At 34.0% G+C, this 27,853-nt stretch overlaps 1 protein-coding gene across 1 annotated transcript in view; it reads right to left on the reverse strand.

Annotated features, from left to right (window-relative positions):
• Positions 1-3,019: 3,019 nt before the first annotated feature.
• Positions 3,020-27,853, reverse strand: part of robo2 (roundabout 2) — a 127,692-nt gene continuing 102,858 nt past the window's right edge. Inside the window, exons 6-14 of the mRNA XM_070107389.1 lie at positions 27,220-27,351; positions 25,036-25,973; positions 24,842-24,961; positions 24,144-24,564; positions 18,420-18,515; positions 17,942-18,188; positions 17,534-17,697; positions 13,202-13,433; positions 3,020-4,618 (exon numbers count right to left, since the gene is read on the reverse strand). Of these exons, the coding sequence (XP_069963490.1) occupies positions 3,196-4,618; positions 13,202-13,433; positions 17,534-17,697; positions 17,942-18,188; positions 18,420-18,515; positions 24,144-24,564; positions 24,842-24,961; positions 25,036-25,973; positions 27,220-27,351 (3,773 nt within the window). The 3' untranslated portion in view covers positions 3,020-3,195. The remainder of the gene's footprint in view (positions 4,619-13,201; positions 13,434-17,533; positions 17,698-17,941; positions 18,189-18,419; positions 18,516-24,143; positions 24,565-24,841; positions 24,962-25,035; positions 25,974-27,219; positions 27,352-27,853) is intronic.

Genomic DNA, 27,853 nt, shown 5'->3' on the forward strand with positions numbered 1-27,853 from the left:
AATACTCGTACATTCAAAAAACAAAATCATCAATATGTAGGTACATATATGAAATTTAGACCAGCCACGTTGCATTTAGTGGCAATAAAGTAGATATTTGCGTTAATTATACATTTTATAACGGCATTTTTTTGTGTATGTTTGTTTGTAGCGTTTAAATAAATTTCGAGATTTACATTATTTGCATTTAAATATTATATTTTGATAGTTAAATACTACATATTATTGCTATTATTACACATTTACACACATAACATATTATTATTTTAAGTTTATATTTACTAAGTATTGTAGTATATTCCTCATAAATAGGTATATGTTTGTGTTTTTGTATATATACATACATACATAGATTGATTTATACATAAAATTAGTATTTTTTTACGTATACAGTTATGTACATGAGCTTTCCCTCAACTCGTGTTTGGCTGGCAAATTTATAAAAATCTCGGTAAATAAAAATTTCTCGCATGTGATAAAACACGTTTGAAAAAATATTTTCGGGGTTTCCTAATACTTTTGAAAATTTTATCGCATGCGATAGTAATTTATATATATATTAATAAAAAACAAATTTGGACACCAAATTAAATTTTCAGTTTTAATTGACTGATTAACATGTTTATTTAAAAAATTTCTGCCATGCGATAAAAAAAAATTAAGTTACGGCTTGTTTTATTAAACTAGAAAAGACGTCAACTTCAGAGTTTCAGACGTTAACTTCACAAATTCCAAAGATTTGTTACAAGAACTTTGAAAGGTCCGTTTATATGGCAACTACATTTATGCTATAGTGATCCGATCTGAAAATTTGTTCAGAGATTGCGCCATTGACTGTATTACAAACATTGTGCAAATTTATTACATCTTTAAGAGAAAATATTTAAAAAAAAAATTGACTTCTGACTTTTGTATTTAATCAAGTCCGTTTTGAAAATTTCTCGCATGTGTTAAAAGATAAAAAACAGTGAATTAAATTTTTTTATTTAATTTTGGAAACAAATATTGTGAAAAAGAAAATTATTTTCACTTCCAATTCTTTAAATAACACCTCAAGTCTAAATGCTCAAATGCGATAAAATTATCAAAAATATTTTTATAAGCAAAATTTTTCATTTTAAAATTTTACTTTCAATTCTTTAAACAAGTTCGATTTGAAATTTTCTCGCATGCGATAAAAACTTTCAAAATAAGTTTTATAGATTCTAAATTTTAGCTGTTCAGAATAATAGAGATTACATACTTTTTTTAAAGAAAAATTTTAAGTTTTAGAAGTCAAGAATAAAATGGATTTGCTATATATTTTGTAAATATGTGAAATTTTTTGTTTCATTTTTGTTTTCTCTCAAGCCGAGGTTCTACGTGCTAACAGCCAAGAGTTGATGTACAAAATCTTATGCAAAATATGTAGTATACAATGTAAATATCTTTTACCATATACATATTGTACATAAATACATACATGTACATAAATATATATCTAAATATCTATATATATTTATGAAAGTTTATATATGTATATACCAAATATTTTTTCTTTTACATTTTTGATCCCTCTGTTACTATGTTTGCCCGTAACTTTCACTACAAATAAACATTCATATAAATTTTACTTAAGTTATAGGTTTTCTATTTACAAAAAGTTTATTAATTGAAAACTCACTACATTTGAGTTTAGAGTAATTCTTAACACACACACTATTTAAATTTCTCACTTTAACATTGAATAGATTTATTTCACATAAATTTCAATAAATTTTATTTTTACAATTTTTTATTTTGCAATTTCTGGCTAATATTACTTTGCTTGGAAGCATATTACATACAAATATGTTTTGCCATATTCTTATGACACTTTAGAAAATCTGTGTGTGTTTTACTAAAAAAAATGACAATTACTTATTTATTATATTTTTAATATAGTTTTCTTTCTATATTTTAGTACATTTTCTTTTATGCATATTTTACATCAATAACAGCCTATCTTACAGTGTGTCGCTATGAAATTCGCTTTGTCACTTTGTGTATTTGTATGTGGGTACATGTGTGTGTGTGCGTGTTCGTATTCCTCTGGCAGTGTTAGAGTTCAACATATGTATAAACCAACGTAATGTATTATTTCGCATTTAAATGTATAATATATTACACATACTTGTTTGCGTTTGAGTTTACTTTTTTATTAGGACTACAACAACAATCACTTGCTTCAGTTTGTGTCATATAATATTTATTGGTGAATATTATTTCATACTGATGAAATCATTTTGCAGCAAGCAATTTTCAGCAGCATTTTAATTACAGATATATACCATATTATAGATTCAGTCTTTAAACGCATTTGAAGCGTTGCGAAAAAAGTTATATGTGGAACAACATTTTCGCTGAGGCCTATAGATGTCCTGTTTGCTTACATCTAGTTAAAATTTAAAAAGTAAAAAGGTATGCATATAAAGAAAAGTACTTATTTTAGCAAAGTAGTTCGAAAAAAAAATTTTCAAAAAATGTTGCGCAACATTTTTACTAAACATTATTGCGCAACAATGTTGCAAGACTAAAAGAAACATTTGTCGCTAAAAGAAAATATTTCTTAAATTTCATAAAATTTAGCATAAGTTTTAAATTTCAAATGTTGCTGGCAACATGTTGCAGATGTAAAAAGTAGCTAAAAATAGTTTTAATGCCACTGAAAAATGTGTAAAGCGTCAGTAATCTGGCAAAAATAACTATTTAGCTAAAATACTATCGAGCAAAGTTGATTTTTTTTTGGTTAAAAAAAAAGGAAAGGCAAAAAACTTAAAATAAACCTTAAGTGCTTTACAATTTCTTTTCTATTCTATAATATAACAAAATTATCATTTCAAAATATTAAATAAAAAATTCTAGCAATAATGTATCTGCATTAGCAGAAACTATCAAATGACACCGTCGGCCCCGCGCCTCTTTACTATATACATGCCACTCTTAACGCACCCGCCTCTCCCTTCACTCACTTGACTCCAACTGGCCTTTGTTCACACGCTCACACCACGCCAACAACTCCTGCACCTCGCGTGTGTAGTAATCCACCTGAGCTGCCTCATCGCACGCACTGCCATCATTTAACTCCACGTAACCCATCAAACCCATACCTTTCGATACACCTACAGCGGTGCCATTACCCACGCCACATGTCACGCTAACGCACTGCGTTACCGGTCACACCAACGGTCCTTGCGGATGAGCCGTTATGCTGCCACCACTGCCACAACCGCTGCCGCTGCTGCTCAACAAACTACGTTCACTTGCCACACTGCTGGGCGCATAAATCAAGTCACAATCGCCGCCTTGCAACATCTTATGTTGTTGCTGCTGACGTTCTTCCGCACTCTCCGAACACGAACTCAGCGAACTGCTGCCACCGATGCTGCTGGTGTTGCTTTTGGCGGCGCTGCTGCTACTGCTGCTCATCATGAGGTTATTACTGCCGCTGCCAGCGCGATAGGAGGCGCGCACGAAAGGCTGTTGTGTTTGCTGTTGCTGTTGTTGATTTGTTGTGCGCCAACTATTGCCGCTGTTGTTGGCGCTGAGTGTGATGGCTACGCTGGGATGCACTTGATTTGTGGGCGTTAAAGGCAGTAGGTGTTGCTGTGGCTGTTGTTGTTGCTGTTTAAGCTGCTGTTGCTGCGGCTGTTGCTCATCGACTTTCACATACAGACGCTCCATGTCGCCATCTAAGTCACCGTCCGCCGTGTGGTACAGCGCCTGATCGTCCTCATGCGACATCAGCATGGCCATGGGCGAGGGGGAGCCGCCGCAACCGGAGTCGGCCAGACCATTATAACAGAATGAGCCGGCATCTAAGTCCAGCAAATTTTTCGACAACTCTGTTGTGCCGTTATCATGGTCAACGCCATTGCCATTGTGGTTATTGTTGTTCAAAGCATTCATTTTCTGCACTTGCTGCTTCTCGATGCTCAAGCTGGGCTGTTGCTGGTGTTGTTGCTGTTGTTGTTGCTGTTGCATGATAACTTTAAAGCGTCCACTGCCGGCACCCATGCAATGTGGCCGCCGCAGCGTGCCAACACCGTTAAATTGCTGTGGCATTGGTTGTAGCTGCAATTGCTGTTGCTGTTGTTGGTGTTGCTCACCTGCCGTGTCGTAGGTGTGACAGCCGCTCAACTTGTTCTCCGTAATATGTATCTTCTCCTTGGCATAGTAATATTGCTCCGAATAGGCGGACCGATTGCTCGAGTTGCTCGGATAAATTTCGCTGGCCACCGACATCGGCTGATAAATATTGCCCAAAGAGTGTTGCTGCTGATGTTGCAGCTGTTGCTGTTGTTGCTGCTGTTGATGATAGTGTGGATGCATGGGTCTCTGATGTGGCTGCAGGAATTGTTGTTGTTGCTGCTGCTGCTGTTGTTGTTGCATGCGGAAATCGCCTGGTCGCTGCTGATAACGCGGCTGCTGTTGTTGCTGCTGGTGTTGACCAGCATTCAATATGGCCGATGTGGCGTAGGGTGCAGGCGAGCTGGTTTCGTGTCGTTGCGCGCCACCGCAGCCATATTCGCTGACCGCCTTGCCGAAACTGGACACTTCAGCGTAGTCGGTGGGTATATTCGAGTATTCGCCGACATATCTGCAACGGCAAAGATAACAAAAAGCGAATAGAGTATGACCGAAATACACCAAGCACAAAAATTTGCAAAAAACAAAAACAAAAACATTTATTATGGCGCGCTTTATAAATGGCGGCTATGAATTGCCAAAAGCTGGCACGTCCTTAAATAAAACATAGCATGCTTTTAGGCTTTGAACTTTCCGGTAAGCGAGGGAAGTGTAGCGGAAAAATATGCAAAATTTCACTCATTTCCTTTTTCCAATGAAATCATAATTTTAACGCTTTTCAGTGGATTTCAATGCGATTTATAGGCGCGCAACGCTGCCTATCACACACACATACACCCACGCAGCTGATAAGAGACAAATACTCAACTTTTGTTTATTTATAATGGGTCACGGTATTAACGCTTAATACGCCGAAATACTGCAAATGGTCAGCGTCAGATAGGAATTTGAATGCGCTTTTGCCGACATTCAGTTGAGCGAGCGCGAAAAAAACGAATTTCTATGGCGCACTAAGCGTTGTGTGAGTAAAGCCTTTGCAATAAATGTCAAATAAATATATTTAAGCCGCCATTCAGTGTAAAGCTTAAAAATATTTTGTAAAAATATGGCGAAATTAAACCAAAAAGTTTATAAAAAATGCATGCAATTGTGATTGTCTGTCGTCATGTTTACAGATTTGCTAAGAGTGAGCTTAGAATAATAATAAAAATGGCGCCGAAGCCTCTGCAATGCATTTGCTTTTTCGCTGTTTTGATTAACACGGCAAGTGCTGGTTTTAGCTTTTAGAAATAGAGCTGCTTATAGATCTTTTAAAAAATTCAAAAATAAAGTTAGATTAAGTAGAAGCGATTTGATATATGTATATATATATAGTATATATTTAGACCTAATATGTAGTTCATAATATTGTTCATAAATGGGGAAAAATAAAGTAGAGGGCATACAGCATTAACTGCGCGTAAAAGTTTATTTAGGTTCAGTTGATAAAGCTACCGTATTATTAGAAAACAAAAAACAATAAGGAGCATGTGAACTATACTTCTTATAAATGAATAATCAATAAAATGCCAGCAAGGCATATCTTTTTATAATTTATGCTTAAAACTAAGCTATTTTTTAACGTTTTATATCTTGCTTTTTCTCGCTTTCTCAAGTTTTTTAAAATTGCAAAAGTTTGAAAGTTTTTTTTAGTTGAGTTTGGCGTTTTCTTTGTAATCGTCGAACACATTTTTAATACTTGAACTAGTACTAGTTGTATATTTGCGCTTTATGAGCTTAGAAGCACTTAATGTGTGGCTTTTTGATATTTCGAATATAGTTTTGAGGTTATAATTTTATTTAGTCTGTTATTTTATAAAATATTCCGCTTGCTGCATTTTTGGCTGCTCTTTTGTAAATATTGTAATATTAATATTATCCTATAGGTATACCTATATAGCGTGATCATGCATTTAGGTATAAAGCTATGATTTTGAAGTATACTTTTATGCGTTTTTCTTTTTTGAGGTGTGTTTCGGCTGCAACATTTAAATTATTTATTTAAAAAAAAATTAAATTTTCAATTTTTTCTTTTAGGTTTCGTATAAAATTATTTAAATTTGTGGGAAGTCATCTGCCGAAAAATCTACAAAAAATTTAGTTTCGCTTTCATTTTTGAATAAAACCATTAAGTAAATCGTTTATTTAATACATTTTTATAGAATAGTGAGGATTTGTGAAGTATTTAGGCACAAAAAAGCATACAAAGGCTTTCGTATGATAGCTATATATTGTAATTTTCAAAAACTTAAATTGGTGCTATTAGCAGCTGTGCAGTACTAGCATGTATATTGCTAGTATTTTAGGGATACAAAGAGCTGAATTGAGTTGAAGGATCACATACTACAAACACTGCTTAAAATACTGCCAGATCCTCGGCTGATTAGAGTAATTTTCCACAAAAATAAATATAATTTTCCATAAAAATTTTTTATTTAAAAATTAGGCAAATACACATGTACCAAAAAAAAAAATTTAAGTGCAACTAAAAATATGACACTTGAGCGCCAAATACCGTGCTGCTGTGTGAAAACACCCAATCGCAAGTGCACAACTGGAAGTCCAAACATGTTTTGCTGTTATTACAAAAGTGCACATTTAATAGTAGAAAGTTATAGGCCTATATGGGTAAATACATACATACAAACAAGCATACATACACCCCCACAACCATACAAGCATAATAATTGCAATTACTGTGCGCTGCAATCGCTTTGTTATTGTCATCAATAATTGTGGAAATAATTGTGAAAATTGCGCGTTAAAACCAACACAAGCACAAATAGCGTAGTTCAGGCGGAAAAGCGCCAGCCATTGCCTGACCGCCTGTTCCATGGCTATAATAAGTTGTGTGTCGAAGTAAGCTTTGCCAGTGGTAAAATATATGCCAGTTGCCCGATTTTCAGCATATATGTGTGTATGTATGTATATGTATCATGCATTTGTGTATGTGCGTATGTTGCGCTGTTGCATCTTTTTTCGCTTTAATTAAATTTTAATAATTATTAATTATTTTCGCACAGTTATATGATACACTTCATAACAGTATGCGCTGCTGTTGCCATATCTGCCGGATATTATCATAATATTTACTTTATTATTATTATAACTTTTTGACTATTTGCACGGGCGTATATATACCATATGTATGTAGGTATGTATGTTCGTATTTTGAGTACTTTGTCGTTACCCAGTGAGCAAATTGTGTTCTTTTAACTAAAAAAATATTCAAAAGATTTGAACAAATGATAAAAAAAGTTTCGAAAACATTTTTTTGATTAAAAAAAATTTACATTTTAATAAAAAAAAAATTTTAAAGTTTGGAAAAATTAAAAAAAAAAAACATAAAAAATTTCAATTTTATCAAATACAATACTTTCAATATTTTCTGTTAATATTTTAAAATTTTTTTTTTATCATTTTCCATTTGTATATATTTTTTTTTAATTTTTATTAAATTTTTTTACAATAAAATTTTTTGAGTGCTAAAATTGTCAGTGTTTTGGACCAACAATGAAAATTTAACATACAAAATGAAGCAAACTGTGTTTGCAGCTAACTTTACACTATATACTAGTAACCAGTAACTGCGCTATATTGTTTATAGGCGTCTAAGCAACAGCCAAATCACCAAAATGACTAAAGGTAACCACTAATAAAGTTAAGCGTGTATTACTGCTGAGAGGTGAGAGCATAACATAACTATACTTGACTTTTGATTTCGATTTCACATTATTAACGCTTTTCGCTGCACTGTCTGTGCACTCAAGAGTCTAATATGCTCAATACTTACATCATTACTCAAACTGCACATATATTTGAAAAATTGAGAGCTAAGTGAAAATATAAATTTTTTACTTCAATCGCTTGCTGGGAAGTGCTTACACTAAAGCAGAGAACGATCTACACACCACCTGCTTCTGAATACATACATAAATATTTTAAATGAAGGCACACAGTATATAAATATGTATATTATGCATATGTATCCTCATAACAATCACGCTGTGAAATTTTTGCTACATTTAATTTTTTTAATATGCCTTAATGACTAATTAAATATGTAAAAATGCAATTGTCGCGATAAACGCGTTGCTTTGAGCTTTAACTTGCACTCCACTATACGAGTGTAACTATGTATGTGTGATATGCATAGCTGTAGGCACACGTTTTATCCTCCGCCTTTATTCGTAAATTAATAACAAATTAATACAAATTACACAGTAAAATTCACACAGCAGTTAATGATTATTTTATGCAATTCAAAATTGAGTAAAGTTCATGGGGAATTTGCAATTAAAAATTTAAAGGCCAACAGTGCGTATGAGTGATATTAAAACGAATTGAAGTGTTTGATGTGATGGGCACTATTAAAGCGGCAACAAAAGAGGGTGCGAGCAAATAATGAGTGATTAAATGTGCGGAGTGTTTAAAGCAAATTAAACATTTTAAATGGTAAATAAAAAATTTATCAACAAATTAATATGAAAATATTTCAAAAATAGAACAAAAATATTTTGTTAAAAAAAATTATTAAATTATTTAAATAATTTAATTTGGAAAATATTTTTGTTTCTAGTTTGATATTTTTTTTTAATATATTTTTGGTTTTTTATAACAAAATTTATAAAATATTTTATTTTGAATTTATGTATTTTGTTTTACAAAAAAAAAAGCCTTAAACTGTGATACTGATTGTCCGAAAATTCTTATTTCGAAAATCATTTTTTGCTTTTAAATTGGAACTTTTTTTTATTAAATTTTAATTTGTTTTAATTTTTGACATATATTTAGTTGTAATTTATTTATCAAAAATATGCGTAAAATCTGATGGATCAACTACTTTGATGTCTTCGTTTTTAATATGGCATTTTTTTATTAATTTTAAATTTTTTACAATTTTTTATTATATAATTTTTTTTTAAATTTTTTAACAAAAATATGCGTTAAACTTTGATACCGATTAGCCAACATTTTTAGTTCGTAACTATCGTGTTTTTTTGTTATTAACTTGGAAATTTTTTTTTAAATTTTTAAATAAAATTTTTGAAATTGTAATTTTCATTTAAATTATTTTCTGCAGATATATGCGCGAGATTTCGATAAATTTTTTAATTTAGTTTTTATTTTTATTTTTACAAAATTTTGAAAACAATTTTTTTCAGTTTTTTAAACACTATTTATTTTTATTTGGATAACATTTTTTTTGTTAATTTTTTTATAACTTATTACTTTTTTAATATTTTTGTATTTTTTTTCCTAAGCTTTGTAATTTAATATTTTTAATTATTTTTTTTGTATATGCGGTAAAATTTGATACCGAGTGACCAAGATCTTTAACTTTGAAAACATATTTTGGTTTTTAATTTGGAATTTTTTTATTAAATTTTTAATTTTTTTTTACAAAATTTTCAAAATTATATTTTTTTAAACTATTTTATTAAAGGCTTATTTCATTAAGCTTTGTTATTTACATACATTTTTTGATTTTAATGTAAAAAAAATTTATATGCATATTTTATTTATATTTTTAAAATTTTTTAATTAAAATTAAATTTAAAATTTTTTAAATTTTTTAATTAAAATTAAAAATTTAAATAAAATTTGCACATACATTTATTTTAAATTATTATCAAAAATTATTTCCCAAAAAAAATGCATTCAAATTTTTTAAACTAAATTTTTTAAATTAATAGAAATATTGAAAAAAATTTTAACAACAATTCTTTTTATAAATTTTATTTTTGTATTAAATTTTTAAAATAATGAAAGATATTTTACTTATTTTATAAAAATTTCCGTTACTTTGATACCGATTGACCAACAATTTAAATTTCGGAAATTTTTTTTTCTCTTAAAATTTTTTTTCTTTTAAAAAATTGGTTTCTTTTTAAGAATTTTATTTGTAAAATTTTTTTGATGATATTAATGGTTTTTTGTTACCAAATTTTAAAATTACAAAAAAAATTTATATTTTTTACCAAAGTTGACCAAAATTTTATTTCAACTTAATCTGCACTTACATTTAACTTTATTACTTACTTACAAGCCTTCATACATACAAACACATTCATGCATCTATTGTTGTACAATTATCGAAAAGTGAAAAATATTTACACGCTCACATTCTCCCTTCTACAACAATTACACAAACCAATCAAGCGAAAACAATTCACACAAAATTTATTTGGAATTTTTTTGCTGCCACAAATTAACCGCTAATAATGCCACATCGACACATGCAGAATATGCGAGCAATTTGCGTAAATGCCAAATACCAATGCGTATTAAATATTTTGAAACTTCAAAGCGCATAACAAATACACATAACGGTATGTTTGTGCGTCTAAATATTGCTCCAGTGGAGAGTAGGGCAGTTTTTTTTTATGCGTAAATATGCAAATTCAAATATTGAATTATTAATGACTGCCAACGCGACATGCTAGCGCGTAAAAGCATAGCCGCTAATTTGCGATACTTAAAAGTGGCAGCCAGCACTGCGAGAAAATATTGTGCCGAGTGGGGAGACAGAATAGAAACGAAAAGCAAAATAAAAAAATATAATTTTTCAAAACTTTCTATTCATAAAGAGACATAATGAAAAAATTAAAAAAGGAAATAAAGAAAAATTATTAATTGAAGAAAAAAATTAAAATCAAGATTTTTTATGACAAAAACTTTTAAAATGTTTTTTTTTTTTAAATTAAATAATAAAATAGAAAATAATAGTAATTATGTATTCGTTTTCAAAAAGTAGTAGACGAAATAAAAAATTAAAATATTAAAATAAATATTAAGTTAAAAATTAAAAAAAAAGATATAAGAAAATTTTTAGCTTTCATTGAAACGAGTTTTGACCTAAATCTACTTATAATATTCAAAATTTTATTTTTCCAAAATAATAATTGATTAATTTCAAATTTTAGCAAAATTATTTTTTTGAGGGTATGTCAAAATCTGAATTAAATAATTAAAAAGTTTCGACTACTTGCTACTTTACTTCACTCATAAAACGCACTTCTAATAAATACTACCCCATTTGACATTAAAAAAAAAATTATTCCCCTTTGCAGAAAATATAAAACAAGTAGTCATAAATAAACGTAATTAACAATATTATCCGCCTTAAAAAGCCTGCGTATATATTCAAAGCCTTGCTTAATCTTATAATAATTCGCCTAAGCTCCCATAATCTTTTATGACTGTTTAGATAGCCAGAGTATTATTTGCCTTTAGTCTCGATTTTCTCAGTGCACACACTTTCGCAATTGTAGTTACGAGTTTTAATATGTTTACCTTGCTGCCACAATAATTATATACACTAATTAGTACTAATAATGTATTAATTTCTGTTAAACTACTCATATCCATCAGCGATGAGCTATTAATTATTTAGGCAGCCACGTCGGTAACTAAAGCAATAACAGCGTTTGCTTATTGCCTTTGCCACATGAAAATTTAGTGTTAAGTAAAGGGCTTACATTTATTTGTTTGTTAAGTCGATATTGAAATTGAAATATTTGATTTTAATTGAAGTAATTAAAGATAGAGAGGGTTATATAAAGGCAATATATTTTCAGTAAAAAATAATTATAACTAATTTAACAGGATTTTTTAAGCAAAAACTAACTAGTTCTTCCAAATTTTCCAAAGAAATTATAGAAACTAAATTCCTTATGAAAAATTTGGTAAATGCAGCCAATATGTGGTATAATTTACTCGGTATAATTTACTTTCATTAAACCCGGAACAGGGTATACCATATTAAGTTTGCCACGAAGATTACAACACCTGGAAGTATATGTCGGAGACCCTATAAAATGTATACTATAGAAATAATCAGCATGACGAGCTGAGTCGATTTTGCCATGTCTGCGAACTAGTCCCTCAGTTTTTGAGATGTCGATCTGAAGTTTTGCACACGTCTTTTTCTCCCGAAAAAAGCTGCTCTTTTGTCGGAACCGCCGTTGTCGGATCACTGTAGCATATAGCTGCCATACAAATTGAACGATCGCAATCAATTGCTTGTATGAAAAACTTTTCCACTTGACGAGATATCTTTATGAAATTTCGCACGGGTAATTGTCTAACGCAATGATTGAATCTGCGAAGAAATTGTTGAGATCAAGTCACTATAGCATTGATGTTACTGCCATGAAAACTGAATGATCAAAATCAAGTGCTTTTAAAGAAACTTTTGTATATGTGAAGGGTATTATAGCTTTGGTGCAACCGAAGTTAATGTGTTTTCTTGTTTTTCTATAATTTTTTCTGTTTTGCACTTCAGCCATATTCCAAATTCAAAATACAAAATTGCAGCAACAAAATTAACCTAAGGCCTTAAAATTAAATTTTCACTTGATTCTCGACTTCAATTTTCGATTTTCAACCACACACACGCACAAAACGCAAATATGCGCAAGGAAAGTGGTCTCGCAAAGTACCTTCATTTGCTATCAGCAACGTGCAGCCCAAGCACAAATCCAATGACGACCGAAATTCGAAAAATTTCCAAAGCAAAACTAGCAAGTAAAGGCTTTTCAATGCAATTAGTATGCGTAAATGCAAAAATAATCATAATAAACGTTACAGTAGTTACAGTAGCACACTTTCATGTGATGGCCTTGCTAATATTGTTAACTAAAGGCGCCGAGTATTAGACGCATGCAGCCTCTGGTAGCAACTAAATTGTCTAGTATGCGTTTCGCCTGCACTTACTGCAACGAGTGAGGCATGCAACTAGTGCAAACAAACTCGGTAGCTCTTAAAATTAAAATTTGGCAGTAGCGATATGCAATATACATATAAAAATCAATTAAACGTTGCATAGTTTTAGGCGCCTAGCAATATAAGGTCAATTATAAGCCATTTATCGCATCCACGTTTTGAACGGTTGTGCAATTTATCGCATGCTACCATTTAGTACAGCACAAATGCAGAAGAACCACTCACTACGCTTAGCGCCCAGAACTATGCCACGCATAAATTTCAACAGGCACAATGCCATTCACTGTAGCAATAAAAATTCCATAATTTTAAATGAAATGCAACTCACCTTTGCTGATTGCGTTCGCCAACACCACTGCCGTTTTCACCGCTATTCACGCCAACAGTGCCGTTTGTCAGGCACACAGGTGCATAGTCGGCGATTTGATCCTTTTGCAGATCCAGTGTGTCACCTGAGGGCGAAGTGCGCCACACCATGCCACCGGAGGATGCATCCAACCAATAACCGTTGCCATTGCGCGACAGGCTAGGCATTTTCAGCACATCGTTTGGGTGCGCGCCTAAAAGTATATTAAAAAAAATGAGAGTTGAAAAAAATTGCAGGCGTTAAAAATGTCAAATTTATTTCAGAGGTGGTTTTTAATAAATTTTAAATAATTTTTTTTTAAATTATGAAAGATTTTTGTTTAATTTAGATTTTTGTTTTAATTTAAGAAGATTTTTTTTTAAATTTAAATGATTTATTTTTAGTTTCAAACATTTTTTTCAGTAAGTTGCCTCAAGAGCTTACATAGTAGAGTAAAAATGAGCTCGGAAAATAATATTGAAAGCTTTTTACTTTTCATACTTAGCGATTCGCTTCAATTAACACTTGCTTAAGTTGTATTGGTAGTTAGTATTACACTTATATTTGGTTTTCAAGTATCAAAGCAACTGACCTAGACAGATATTTATAACTACCAATTTTAGTACTGGAAATTATTATTATTTCTTTGCATAAATACGCTCTACTCTTTTCTCTACGTTTTATCAAATATCGTTAAATAAACAATACGCATAAAAGTTATTTCCGATAAAATTTTTTAAAGAGCTGTTGCACTCTGCTTTTATGTCAGCAAAACCTCTTTTCGAGAATTTTTTCCACAGATCTATATGTAGTAATATCAAACTAGGTACGTTTCTCCGTTTATACCAAAGAATTTAGTTGCTGTTGCCTACATTTAGGGCGTAGGTACTCGGTGACTAAAGTTCTATGAAAGGCTTGTTAGAAACCCGTTTAATTTTCGTTGCCTATATTTCGGCTGAATTAGCAAATAACGGTCGAATTGAATTTCGAAAATAATTAGAGAGAAACAAATATTAAAAAGTCATTTCTTAATTTTGCTGTCTAACTTTGGGGCTTATTTAAAAATTGCATGTGATAATATGCTTTCCAGTATTTCCTTGTCGAAAAAATTTCATTCAAATCTCAACTTCGTAATATAATTACTGCTGATAATTGCACACGTTTAGTAAAGCAGCATTAAAATAATATTTCATTGTATGATTTCGTATTTTTATAACCCGAACAGGGTATATGAAGTTTGCCACGAAATTTGTAACAACCAGTACGAGAACTAGCCTCTCAATTTTTGAGATATTGATGTGAAAAATTACACACGTCCTTTTCTCCCCAAGAGGCTGCTCGTTTGTCGAAAACACCTATAAGTTAACGATTTTTCTTGTTTATAACAAAAAATGATATTATTTTAAATTACTAATTTTTGCTCATGGCTTAAATGGCTCTGCTGCTGACTATGCAATTATTTTTCCATGCATTTGATTTATGCGCATTATTAAATTTTTTCATTAAACGCTTTACCATATATTTATTTTCATGAAAAGCAAAAAAAAAAAATATTTTTTTAAATAAATAAAAATAAAAAATCGCAGTGATGGCACTTTATACGCGGTTGCATTGTGGGCGTCTGCGGCATTTTGTCATGTGTTAATAAATGACACATGCAACCATCATTGTCCTGTGTAGTGCTCCGCATGCATAAATATTGTTGCATGCAATGTTCCTTCCTACACACACACACACACACATACGCGCGCGTGCTGGAAAGCTTTTAATGCCATTATAGCAGACAAGTGACCAGAATGGCCGGCGTAGTTAGTAGCGTTGTATGGCATTTAGTAAAGTGAATGTTGCGAAATGTGAGTGAACACAACAAAAACGTAAAAAAAAAGCATAAAAATGCAAAAAAAAAAACACAAAACAAGAAAAATGGCGGAAAATCACAGTGGCGGCAGCAAGCAAAGCAAACAAAATGTTATACAAAAAATAAGTCAGGGGCGAAAAAAAATCACAATAAAGTGGAAAATTGGCAACAAACAATGAAAAAATTGCACACTATTGTTGTTGTTGTTTATTTTGTTGTTGCTGCAGCAGCGCAATGAACCAATTAAACTGTCAGTAATACAACAGCGCAATGCTCAGTCAAGTGTTTTATTGCCATTGCGATTTCATTTTATTTTTTATTTTTTGAATTTTATTGCATTATATATCTTGTTAACTGTTTTTCATGCACACACTATGTGCCTGTGTGTGTGTAAACATATACAATTAATTTTTTAAACTGCAACTATTATTATTATTATTTTATTTTATTTTTTTTGTGTCATTGTCGCGGCAAGCATTGTTACATTTTGGTTATTATACATATATATTTTTTTCGTGTTCCCCACATGTACCGTTAACACAGCAGCATTTAAGCATGAAATTTCGTTTACACATGCAACAACAAACATATGTGCTTGCCACCCACCAGCACTTGGCTGACATTCATGCCACTTAAATGACAAACAAATGCATGTGTATGCATCGCCAAGTGAGTATGAGTACCTTACCCACACATACTTGTACAAGTATAAATATGTGTATGGGTGTGCGTGTGCGTATGCTTGTGGGTGCTGCCAGCTGACCAAGCATTGGCGATAGAACACTTTTTGGGTGGCAGCGCAATGCGCAATTTAAGTACACTTCAGTGAATGCAGTGGCGAGCGAGCGCATATATTTGCACGCACACACATATGGATATTAATGCAACCACGCACATGCATATATATGTATATATCTATATGTATAAGAACACATACTTTCAAGCGGCGTGCACCTGCTTGCATATTTTTAACTGTTGCTGCTGCTTGAAGCGCTTGCTTGGCAAGTTGTTGCTGTTACTGCACAACAATGCTGTTGTTACTGTAGTTGTAGTTGTTTTTGGCACTCCACACGCTCAACAATGCTCAAATATGGTGCGCATTTATTACTTTTGAGTGCTTTAGTTTGGCGTGCAACGCACTTGGACACACAAGTGGATGCTTTGCGGCAATACACAGTAAATTGTATGTAATTGTAGTTCTCCAACAACTTTAAGTTGTTATTTGTAGTTGCATATTGTTTTTCAACACTTTTTGTTGTTGTAGTAGTTTTTCAAAATAGTTGCAAATTTGCTTGTGCTTGTGTTACATAAAAATTGCAAGCAAGCTGGTGTTCGTGTGCGTATTCTGTGACTTCAAACATTTTAAACGCCTAACAGTATGCAATGGTATTGGTTGGTGCGTTAGTATTGGTTGAAGTATAAATTTAAGTAATAGTGACTATGGATAATGATCTTCTATGATTATATTGTAACTTTTTAGCCTAAATGTAGGCAACAATTTGTAGAAATTTTATAAAAATGTTAACTTAACGCTTCGCTGCAAAAAATATTTTGAAGAAAATTAAATTAGTATTTGTTGCGGTCCCTATTAACAAGAAATACCAGCATTAATCATATAAAATGATGAATAAAAAATCATAACTAACTTACAAAAGAGAGGTTCTATAGAAAACTAGCGAGAGAAGTTAGTATACTGGGATTATTATTTGTTTATTAATACCGGTCATATAGAGCCTATAGATAACTGAGGCACAACTATGATAATGTTTGCTAATTGCAACCCAAATGCCTACTTAAAGCATGTAGCGCCTATTTGTATACTAAAAGTAAGCACAGTTGGCAAACCCAACTTTTGAGTTTTTAATTTACTAAAATTTGTACGAAGCAAGAGAAAAGGTAATCCTATGTGGAAAATTCTTTCCATTTTTTCACCAGATCCATGAAAAGAAGAAAATTAAGTTTACCCTTTGCTAAGAATAGACTTGTGGCCTCTTCTACATTCCTGCGATGATACTTTATGCGCGTTATCGCGTAATTTTTATGTAACAAAGTGCGGACTAAAATTAAACCTGCAATTTTTTTCGCCACAATTCAAATTCGCTCAGATCTGCCTGTCTCAGAATACGTAAATATAACTATTTACATGCGCAAGTGTTAGTGAAGATATATGTATATGTAAACACATATGTTTGTGTTGTTGTTCTATGGCATCACGCACGTAAAACGCGTGTTAAATGTTTCCGTTGCCGACATTCAGGCGTCGCCGTCAAAGCTGCTGCAGCTGACTCCATCCGGCAACGCAATCAGCTGGCAACTGTTCTCGGCATCTGCACAAGAACACACAAGTGCATGCTGTAAGCGTGAGAAACTTTTTTATGCATTTTTATAGTTTTCTTTTGTTTTTTTTGTGTGTGTGTTTTTGTGAAATATTCTTAAACAATTTACTGTCAACTCACCTCTGATTGTATTCAACGCCGATTGTTTCATCATCATGTGCTTGCGTTTAATGAAAACCATTGCGCCAAGTGAAAGCATCATCATGGCCAGAAAGGCGCCGAGCAGAATAATGAACCAGGGTTGTGTGAGCACATCATCGACATTGTCCTGATTGATAGGGTAGCTGTTGAAGAAGCAGGAAATATTTATTAATAATATATATTTTATTATTATAAAATATTTAGAAAAAAATTTTAATTTTTGCTACGAAATGTTTTGAAATTTTTTTTAGAAAATAATATTTTGGTAGAATCAGGAAGAGCTGCTCTCAACTAAATTTCGCACTCATATTTTAAAATATTTTATTGTTTTGTTAATTTCTTATATTCTTCATTCCACTTCAGTGCCAATTTTTTTTTTGTACTCACCGTTGATTAATGAATGGATCCAGTCTTTTAGTTATTGGATCCAAGCGCAGTGTTGCTGGTGCACAATAGGGCCCAATGCCAGCATTATTGCCAGCTGCCACACTAACTGTATACATTACACCCTCCGTTAGATTGGCCAAAACCAATGTGGGTGAGGCGGAGTCAATGGTCACATTTGTTAGTATGCGTGAAAAATTGTGCGCCGTGTCAATGCCACGCACAATCACGTGATAGAATAACAAGATGCCTGCAAAGGAAGAAATGAGAAGTTTAAAGAAAATATTAACGTGTATGAATAGTAGAGAAATACTTAATTTACAAATAAATATATAAACACTGAATTAGAACAAAATTGAGATTAATATACAGGTGCTTTGAACATTTTTTTAAAATCAATTTCAAGTTGAAATTTTTGCTATAATATTCATTAAATTTTTTATGCTTTTCAACACATTTCAAACTTTTTTTTCTTACTCACCATTTTGTGGCTTAATTGCTGGTGCTCGCCATTTCAAAAATACCGCTGAGGAGTTCAATAGCACAGCTTCCATGCCAAAAGGTGTTTCGTTGATGACTGTGAATATAAAAATAAAATAAAATATAGATATAGATAAATATAGACAGACAATAGGTAAACAATTATAAAAAATGGCAATTTCAATTTAAATAACTAATTAAGCCATATACAGCTATACAATACATACTAAATTATTTTTAACACATTTTTTTTGTAGAAAAAAATAGATATATTTGAATAATTTTTATCGATTTTTCAATATTTTCTTTAAGAGGTTATATCCACTTGCTAGTCAAAATATTATTTTAATTAATAAATTAATAAAATAATTTGCATTTACAAAATTTAATATACTTTATTATAAAAATAATTATTAAAATAATCGGTAATTAATTTTGAAAAATTTTGAATTCTCTTAATACGGTAACCGATCTCCAAAAGGATTTCCAAAAAAAGGTGTCTGGCGGTGAAGAGGATTTTTTTACTTACAATTATACAAAACAAAAAGTATTATTACCACAGAAAAATGCAGGTGATGATCGAAGGTGCTACTCAAAATGTTTGCTATTGACAAAATGGCAACTTTCAAAAAAAATTGAATATGAATATAGATTGAAGCTTCTAAACAAAAAGTGCATTACCAATAACTTATGTCAAAAGAAAACATATTTTTTTTAATAATTTTCTGTTTAGTTTTTCGATATTTGTGACAAACTTGTTTCTCTTCTCAATAATTGCAGAAGGCCAACGTGTAAAAGCTGCATTGGCTACTCGCGTCTTAATACTGGACTGTTGAGCCTCAGACCAGCTCAGCAAGCGTTGGTCAACTACCAGCAGCTGTGCAGTCACAAGATTCTACTAGCCCAAGGTAACAAGATTTGTGATAGGTTCAGCGCTTTTTTGCCGATAAATAGCTGATATCTAACTACAGGAGTTTTTCCTATGGCTTCGCAAAGGGCTATACAAACAGTCTACGTGTGATTCCCCGCCTGGCAGAGGGATCAACTATTTAACCTAACCTAACTTAATCTTCTTGTAAGCAACTTTTAGAGATATGAGCAAAATTGATTTCCTTTAGAACAACTCTAAAATGTTACCATTTATTTTAACCCTAAACTAGACAAAATATTTATTTTTGTATTGACTATTTAAAAAATATGTAATTATTTTAAATTCTATGCAAACAAATGCCATTTAAAGCTTAAAAAGATGTTGCTGTAAATGAAAGTGAGGGTTATCAAGCATATAAATATTTATATCTATAGGTATACACAAGCATTTATATATATGATGTGTACACATAGAAAGCGCATTTATAATAAAAAATGCACAAAACAATTCCTCAGCGTGCGTTAACAAGTGTGAGTAAGTAAGTGTCTGAGTGCATAAATCCCAGCTGATTGAGTGTTGGAATTTTGTGGGCAACGCTGGCTGATTTCTAACTCATTTCGCTAAGCTATTTTTGTCTACGCTCAACTCCTTGTTTCCAGTCTTCATGCCAACATATTTTTGTTGTAGATATCTGTTTGGTTGTTGTTATTTTGCTTTCTATTTGCAACTCACAGCACATTTTATGACACACAGTGCGCTCATTATTATGCATGTATGCATTAAGTGCGAAGTATAGAAAAGAAAAGTTAAGCTGCAACGGTAGCTAAGTAACGCAAAGCAAAGCAATTTCTATTTAGATAAACATACGCAACCGCCATCCTACTGCTCTCCCTCTACTGTAATAGTTAAAGGTAGACACAACCAACACAATCAAACATTTACCTAAATGAAGGTGGTAACGCTGGTCGGTTAGTGGTGAGTGGGTGCCTCCACAGCGCTCACGATCTCAGGGGAGCATCAAATGAGGCGGTGAAGTGCCGAGTGCGCACAAGGCGACAAATTAGTGTGCTTGCCTGCCAGTTGTGTGTGTGTGTTTGTGTTTATTTGGCAAATACGAGTACATGCATATGTATGTATGTGTATACGCAACCACCATGTTATGTGTGCGCATATGTAAAGTAGCGTTTACTTTGCTGCCTTGTGCTTTTCTTTTGCATCATTTTTCAAATTGCATACAAATTGCAGCACGAAACAGCAGTTGACATTTGAGTTGTGTCGCCAATCCACATCCACATCCACACACACACATACACAATCATTCATACACATGCTCACATGCCGCTTGTATATGATCTGCATACACGCGCTGCACTTGTGGCAATACCTCAGCAAATACGCTGTTGCAAACAAATAAAAACGCCTTTAAAGCGAAACGCTGGAACTTTTGCGGTTGTTTACTCAACTCGAAACGCGTCTCCACTTCACCACAGTCGCATAATGCCCTGCAGGCATCACAACGCCGCACACACATGCAGCCGAAGTGCACGAAACCCATGTCCCAGCACACACCTTCTTCCTTTGTTGGCTCTTATTTACATGTCGCTGCTTACTGGGAATTTCAGCATGCTCCACAAGCGCCTGCATGTATGCTATGATAAACCGGCTTCGTTTGGCAAATGCATTTGCATGTGACTGTGTGTTTTTGCTGTGCTTGTTTATGTATTTGTGTCTGCATATAAAATAATTGTTGTTTATCTTTTTCGCAATTGCAATTGCAATTTCTCCACAACTTCGCTTTTTTCTTAGCTCTAATAGAAGTCTAGTTGTGTGGGTTGCTCTAAAAGTGTATGTCGTTGTAAGGATGTGCGTGCGTGTGTATGCTGGTTTGAAGTATGTGTTTTTGTAGCGCAAGAAAGCAATTCCAAAGTGGAAATGTGATGAATACGAAATGAGTTTGATTTAAAATTTTTGCTGCGCAACAACTTTGTACCGCGCGACACTGTAAATAGGTGTAGGAGTATTGTGGTTGAAAATCGGTGCGGATTTGGTATTTGCATACAAGGTACAATGGTTCCATATATGCGATCAGATATTCATAAAACAGAATATATATAGTATATAAAATGAACGTACAACGTACTGGGATTCAATTATCTGCGCTCAGATAAAGATGAAAATTTAGAAAAAGCGACTGATTTTGTTTAGTCAGTTTGTACGACAGCTTTATGCTATAGTGGTCCGATCTCAATAATTTGTTGGGAGATTGCAGAATAGGTTTGGATAATAATATATGCTAAATTTCGTCAAGATATCTGGTCAAACAAAGAAGCTTTCCATATAAAACCTTGATTTGGATCGGTCAGTTTGTATGGCAGCTATATGCTATAGTAGTCCGATCTCAAATATTTTCACAGAGCTTATAGCGTTGTTTTAGGCAATACTTTGTGCTGAACTTCAAGAGGAAATATCGTGAAATAAAAAAAAAATCCGTACAAGCCTTGATTTTGAACGGTCAGTTTGTATGGCAGCTATATGCTATAGTGGTCCGATCTGAAATATTTTCACGGAGTTTATAGCGTTGCTTTAGGCAATACTTTGTGCTGAACTTCAAGAGGATATATTGTGAAATAAAAAAAATTTCCATACAAGCCTTGATTTTGAACGGTCAGTTTGTATGGCAGCTATGTGCTATAATGATCCGATCTGAACAATTTGTTGGAGGATTGTAGCATTGGGTTGTACAATAAATTCTGACGAGTTTTATGAACACATCTGGTCAAACAAAAAAGTCTTCTATATAAAACCTTAATTTTGATCGGTCAGTTTGTGTGGCAGCTATATGCTATAGTGGTCGGACATCGTCGTTACCAACAAATGAACAGCTTCTTGGCGAGAAAACATCGTGTGCAAAATTATAGAGTGATAACTCAAAAACTGAACGCTATACAGACAGACAAACAAAAGTTAGTGCACTCAGAGACATACATATACCCAGCATGTACATATAACTATATATATATAGTATTTAATATAATATAACATTACTTCAATGTTGGCTCGCATTTTCCGCACCTAATTACGTATTTACTTACTCAAATGTTTGCACACCAACAACTTAACTAATTTGTGTATTTACACGCTTAACGCATGACTTCGCACAGAGCTCACATTTACTTAATTCAATGTCGCGCTAGTACAAAAATATCAAGCTACAAATAAATTCGCAAATATTTCCACACAAACAATAACCGTTGTATTTCTATTCAATATTACTCAATGCAATACTAAAGTATAAGTTTTGTGTTTGCGAACACTTTCTCAAACGACCCTTGAAATTACCGACCCTCTGATTACCCAAGCGCACAGTTGGTGGAGGAAAAAGAATACGACAAACTCAAAATAAATTAAACCTGGCACATATGTGCCACACCGGCCCACATCTAAGGACGCTACTTAGCATTTAGGGCACAGCTGATGTTGCAACACATCGATTGAAATCGAAAATTTCGCATTCACACAATGAAATTTGTCGAGTACGCCTCTTTTTACTTTTTGCCAAGAATTTTTCAATCATTTATTATTTGCTGCGATGTTACATTATGAAATTAGGTTATTGTTACGAAAGGGAACAAAGGATTGGCGCTGTAGCGTGCAATCGCTGTAGAGTGTGTATGTGAGGGGGGCGCGTATTGTTGTTGGTAATCAGTTTGGTGACTGGGCCGTTCAGCCACTATTTTCTGAATGAGTCAATTTTTTGTAGAAGGAATGAGGGTTGCAAAACTAATGGGTAGTATGGATAGAATAGAAGGAAATATATTTTTAAGGCATATATACATATATACATATATGATATGATCATGTGATATAGATATATACATATATGATATATGGTATACATATATGATATATATATATATATATACATATATATATGTATAGGTATTTCACGACAATTTTAGAGTAGATTAATGTGTTTGCCTTTCCCTCCATACTATTTCTGTGCTTCAGTGTGCAAAATTTGTGCGACATATCTACAAGAATATGTGTATATCTATGCTTGTATGCTTACTTAAATTTATATAAAGTACATTGCAGCACATGCGTTTAACGTTATTGCCCCTATTTACATAAATTAAAGAAAACTAGTTCACTAGTGTCTTCGATATTTCCAGATTAGGATACAAAAACCTGGCTGAGAGCCAAATTGGCACAGAAAAACAGCTTATGGTTTTTATTAGTTGTCTTTCATTCTCCTGTTTACTGCTTGCCCCTTCACAAAAAAAATTACATAAAATAGCAAGAAAGAAGTTGTAAAGTTGAATTCAACGCAAGCAAGTATGTGAGCAATTCATTGAAGCGTATTAACCGCTTAATATTAAATATTTATTAGATTGCAGCAGTTTTAATTGTTTATACCAGTTTATACGATTTATACCAGTTGTTCGTTCGATTCGCCAAAAACTGGTATAAATACGAAATTAATCAGAAGATGTAAAATTGGCAAGAAACGAGTGTTCATATTAAATTTTCTTTAAAAGCGGTTCAGAAATATATTCAAGTAATGCAATTTGCTCTTAAAGATGTAAACATAGATATATACGAGTATATATGTCTGGCAGGTAGACGAAAGTTTTCGCAACATACATGAAATGCAGCGCTCAATCGACGTAATATATAAATTTAAGACTCTTAAATCAACCCCTTCACTATGCCAGGAACACATACATATGTATACCCCACCAACGAATGACTCGCTGTCAATACTTTGATGCTTCTATTTTGCTTTACTTCATCTACTTTAATTGTTTGCTTATTTATACGTAAGTAACGGTTTATGTGTTTTTGCGTACTCACCATCTTCAAGTGTACGTGCAATACGCGAATTCGACGGCTTTCCCTCGACCGACTTGTAGAAGGGTACAATGAAAAATTCATACAGCGTATATTGCAGCAGGCCAGTCAGCGTGCAGGAGGAGGCGCCACCGCCGTTCAATATCGTTAGCATGCGATATGTGGTGCTGCTGGTTGCGGTAGCGGCATTTTTAACGGCCGCATCACGTCTGGCAGCGGCAATATTTGGTTTAGCCGAAATCAATGCGGCCGTCGCAGCATCAGCTGAGGCAGAGGCTGAGGATAAGGACGAACTGCTGCTACGTGCCGCCAGCAATGGATTGGCATTCGCGCTGTTGCGCTCCGTACCGGTGACGCTTGTTGGCGAATTTGGTAATTGACGCGCGTAGATGTAAAAGCCTTCCACGTATTTGCCGTTGATTATCTGTGAAGAGTGAAGAAGAAAAAGCGAAAAAGAATTAGGAAAATTGTAAAAAATGTGAAGTGGATTTGGGGAAAATTGGGCAATTTGAATTGCTGCGCCACACCGCTTGCCGCGCGCAAGCAGGTGTGAGGTTCATGGCACAATCGCGCTGACTTAGCTGCTTGACTGCTTTGTCACGCTTCGCTATTGCATTGATATTGACACCGTACCATTAAGGCGTACGGAGAATAGAGGAGAGCATAAAGCAAAACAAGTACAAAAATTGCGCACAACTAACCTGCCACGTCAATTTCATGCTTGTCGAGTCCACGATGCTGGCGTTAATTAGTTCCACTACGTCGCCGGACAACAGGCTGGCGCGTGCTTCACTCAAATCCAAGCCGCTATTGAAGAAACGCTGCAAAAGAGAAGCAACGAAAGTAGGATATTACATAACCCCTTAAATATACATTAAATGTAGCGCCCACTTACCATGCCCACATTAATCGGCTCCGACATCGGACTCGGCAGCGATAGGCCATGCGAATTTTCCGCTCTTATGACAAAAAAGTAGTTTACACCCGCCACCATGCCCACCTGCATGAAGGTTGTATTCTGTATGCGTGCGCCCACAGCCACCCAACCGTCCGTCTCATTCTTGCCAAACATCTCGACCACATAGCCGACCAAGCTGGAGGCGCCTACCTTATTGCTGCGCGTCCACGATAGTGTCACCGAGTCTTCGGTCTTCTCGACAACTTGCGGTTTACCTGGCGGTCCCGGATGTGTGGAGAGCTCCGGTGCACGATAGAATTTAATATTCGGATTGGTTGGCGTATCCAAACGTAGATAACCGCTCCACGATGACTTGCCATTACGATTGCTCGCCACACACGTGTACAGGCCTTCGTCTTCATTACGCAGCAAATCGGCTATGGTTAGTGTGCCCGCCTCGGACAGATTGCGACGCTCATGCTCGTTCACATCGATTGGCATGCCATCCAAATACCAAGAGACTTGTGGTGTAGGCGTGCCGCTGGTGCGACACGGCAGCGTTACGATCGATTTCACCGGCAACGTTTGATTGACGGGACCCAACTCAATAATTGGCGGTGGCAATTCGAATTGTGTATCCACAGTGACAACGGTGCGACTGCTTACGCTGCCGACCGCATTCAAAGCATTACAAACCACCACTTTGCCGGAGTCTTCGCGTGCGAAACGCAATATCGAGAGCACTGAACGACCCTCGGGCGTTAGCGTCACCTCAATGCGTCCATCTTTGTAGCCGGGAAAGAGCAACGAGCTGTTGCCCTCGACCGACCAGTAGAGTGTAGGCTTGGGATAGCCACTGGCTTGACATTCGAAGAGCACTTCATCACCGACTTCGACCAGTTGATTTTTGGGGCGTGTGTTGAACTTGGGTGGTGCTGTTGGCGTTGTGTAGCGGCGAGGAAGAGCAAACGTAATAAAAATACAAAAATACATAAGTTGGGGGGGGGGTGCAAGAGTAAATAAGTTGTTAATAACGGTAAATGTTATTGCAAAGCAATGTACATATTAAGCGCATATTGTTGTTGCATTTGTTGCATTCCTTTCATGATTTTCGTTTCTCCGCTTTGTTTTCTTTTTGTACTTGCATTTGAAGTGCGGTCAGGTAATTAATTTTTATGTTGTTGCTGCTAGTGTGTGTGCCTTGTTACGCCACAGGGTGCTTAACAGATTGTTTGACGTTTGAGTAAAAGTACTTTTTTCGCTGACTATTCGTGATATATATATATATATATTTATAGCTCCTATAGATTTAAAAAATTTGCAAATATTAGTTGAGCTTCTTTAACGATTGACTTTGTTTCTCCTAAAAGCCCCTCGCCTGGTTTTACGAGATTTGGAACTAAATTGAGACTTTCTTCAACGGTTTTTTAATCTAACGATTTTTCGAGCTTTATGTGAAGCTTTACAAATATTGGTATGAAAACTTAAAAACTGAGGTCCAGTAATAATTTTGTGATTATATTTAACATTTTATAATATACAAAAGCTCTAAAACTTTTTTGTGACTCTACCTTTCCCGCCTAGTACTGCTTTAAATATTTAGCCTTGGTATTCTGAAACATAACATTCATACGTATATAATACTGTAACTCTATTTGAAATAAATTTCTTACTTGTTCTGTACGGCACAACAAGTATAGAGCGAAGATCTGCTTCTTTTTACCAATATCTAGTCTTTTAAGCTTTTTTTTTTTTGTACCAACCAACTAATCAAAACTCTCATTAGTCAATACCACCTCAAGAGATCTTACGAACTTTCACCATACTAACTAATGCCGCGCAGCTTAAACTTTGACTTTGACAAGCGAAAGCTGTGGTCGAACTTTCGGCACCCTTTATGCAAACTTTCATCAAAGAAACACTTGATTCTGATTCACAGCATGCATAGCGCTGCACAAAAACACTTCAAATGAGCCGTAAAACTTTTATACTAACAACAACAGCAACAGCAACAACAAATACATACATATATATGCACTTATATGTATGTGTGCAATAAAGCTTTTAGCACATCCCTGTGCGCTGTCATGTGTGGTGATGTGAGTACTTTTCATTCACACACATCTATATACCTACATGCAATAAAAACAATAGCAACAACATTTATAGCAATTAACTCACCGTGTACGGTTAGTGTGCCCGTGGCTGTAATTGAGCCGACCGCATTATCCGCTTCACAACTATACTCGCCCATATCTTCCAGCGTAACGTCATCCAATTTCAGGCTACGATCCTCTAGGATGTGCACACGACCTGTGGTGAAAAGCGATGGAAAAAAAAATTCAGCAAATATAAAGGAATGAATGAAATGTGTGTTGGCATAAAGAGCGAATTAAAGTTCAAGTGTTGACCAAACAAACCGGTGAAGCTTGAATAGTTCACAGTTAATGTGCGTAGTTAAGTATAACGGTATGAATATATATGTGTTGTTTGTTTCACTTTATGTGCTGCTATAGCTGTGTACATAAAGTAGTTGGGAGCATTAAAATAGCATTGTGTGCGTGTATAACAATAAAAGCCTTCGCATAAAGGTGAAAAATTGCCGAAAATAGCATTGGGTAGCTGCTGGCGTGCTGAGTGGAAAATCAGCAGCAATTCGAAAAAGAAAAAATGCATAAGGTAGCGCACCACTGTCAGCCGAATTGTATGCGCAAGCAGCGTTGATAATTGTTGTTAGCGTTATTGCCGCTGCAGCTGCTCTTATTGTTGGTATCATTATAGTTTTTTTTTTTTTTATAAGCCAAAGCTGGTGTAT

The sequence above is a fragment of the Bactrocera oleae genome, chromosome 3, assembly GCF_042242935.1.
Source record: "Bactrocera oleae isolate idBacOlea1 chromosome 3, idBacOlea1, whole genome shotgun sequence".
Lineage (NCBI taxonomy): Eukaryota > Metazoa > Arthropoda > Insecta > Diptera > Tephritidae > Bactrocera > Bactrocera oleae.